Raw genomic sequence first — 973 nt, 5'->3', positions numbered from 1 at the left:
GCTCCTGCGAGGCTGACGTGTGCCCGTGTCTTTGCCGTGGTGAAAACTATGACAGCTTGTGCCTCAGGCCTGCAGAGGAAGAGGAGGGCTATGCCAGGCCCGTGTTTGAGTGCAATGCCCTGTGCCAGTGCGGGGAGTCCTGCCAAAACAGGGTGGTTCAGAGGGGGCTGCAGTGCAGACTGGAGGTATTCAAGACCGAGAAGAAGGGGTGGGGGCTCCGCGCTCTGGAACCCCTAGCTAAAGGCAGATTTGTTTGTGAATATGCTGGTGAGGTTTTGGGCTTTAACGAGGCACGTCGAAGAATTCAGGCCCAGACAGCAGAGGATTCGAACTACCTTATAGTGGTGAGGGAGCACCTGCACAGCGGCCGGATCATGGAGACCTTTGTTGACCCGACATACGTGGGTAACGTTGGCAGGTTCCTGAACCATTCCTGTGAACCAAATTTATTCATGGTGCCAGTTCGCGTTGACTCAATGGTGCCTAAACTGGCACTTTTTGCAGCAGCTGATATTTCTCCTGGAGAGGAGCTTTCATACGATTATTCTGGAAGATTCCATAATGTACCAATAATGCACAGAGAACAAGAACCTGTAGAGGAAGAGAACAGACTAAGAAAACCTTGCTACTGCGGTTCCCGCACGTGTGCTTCCTTCCTGCCTTGGGACAGCTCCCTCTTTTCCACAGACACGCGTTCAAGGAGTTCTCCATAGCTTTCCAGTCCCTAACTGAACCTAAGAAATAGAATTTCCCCCAGCAGTTAAATTGCAGCTAAATAAAACTCTGTGTATTCCACCAGGGAAGCATGTGTGGTGTTGAGGAACACAAGATTTTGAGGGTAACCTCATGCAGCATCCTAGAGCCTGTTTCTGAGGTGGATGGCGTGAAGCAGCACTGGAGCTTCTGGACATTCCAGATCAGTGACTAGGCCAGGCGTGGTGGTTTGTTCTTGTTCTCTGACAGCGCGCCCTGT

The 973-nt window shown here is 51.5% G+C and overlaps 1 protein-coding gene across 1 annotated transcript; it reads left to right on the top strand.

The window, feature by feature from the left end:
• Positions 1-38: 38 nt before the first annotated feature.
• On the top strand, positions 39-713 carry LOC104495172 (histone-lysine N-methyltransferase SETMAR; the record flags this gene model as incomplete). The annotated part of the gene is made up of 1 exon (XM_010138107.1): positions 39-713. A coding segment is annotated over one exon (675 nt), but the record flags the coding sequence as incomplete, so codon positions are not given.
• Between the last annotated feature and the right edge of the window lie 260 nt (positions 714-973).

This window comes from Buceros rhinoceros, unplaced genomic scaffold, assembly GCF_000710305.1.
Source record: "Buceros rhinoceros silvestris isolate BGI_N320 unplaced genomic scaffold, ASM71030v1 scaffold19466, whole genome shotgun sequence".
In the NCBI taxonomy this organism is placed as follows: Eukaryota; Metazoa; Chordata; class Aves; order Bucerotiformes; family Bucerotidae; genus Buceros; species Buceros rhinoceros.
This window is presented reverse-complemented; position numbering and strand designations above follow the sequence as displayed.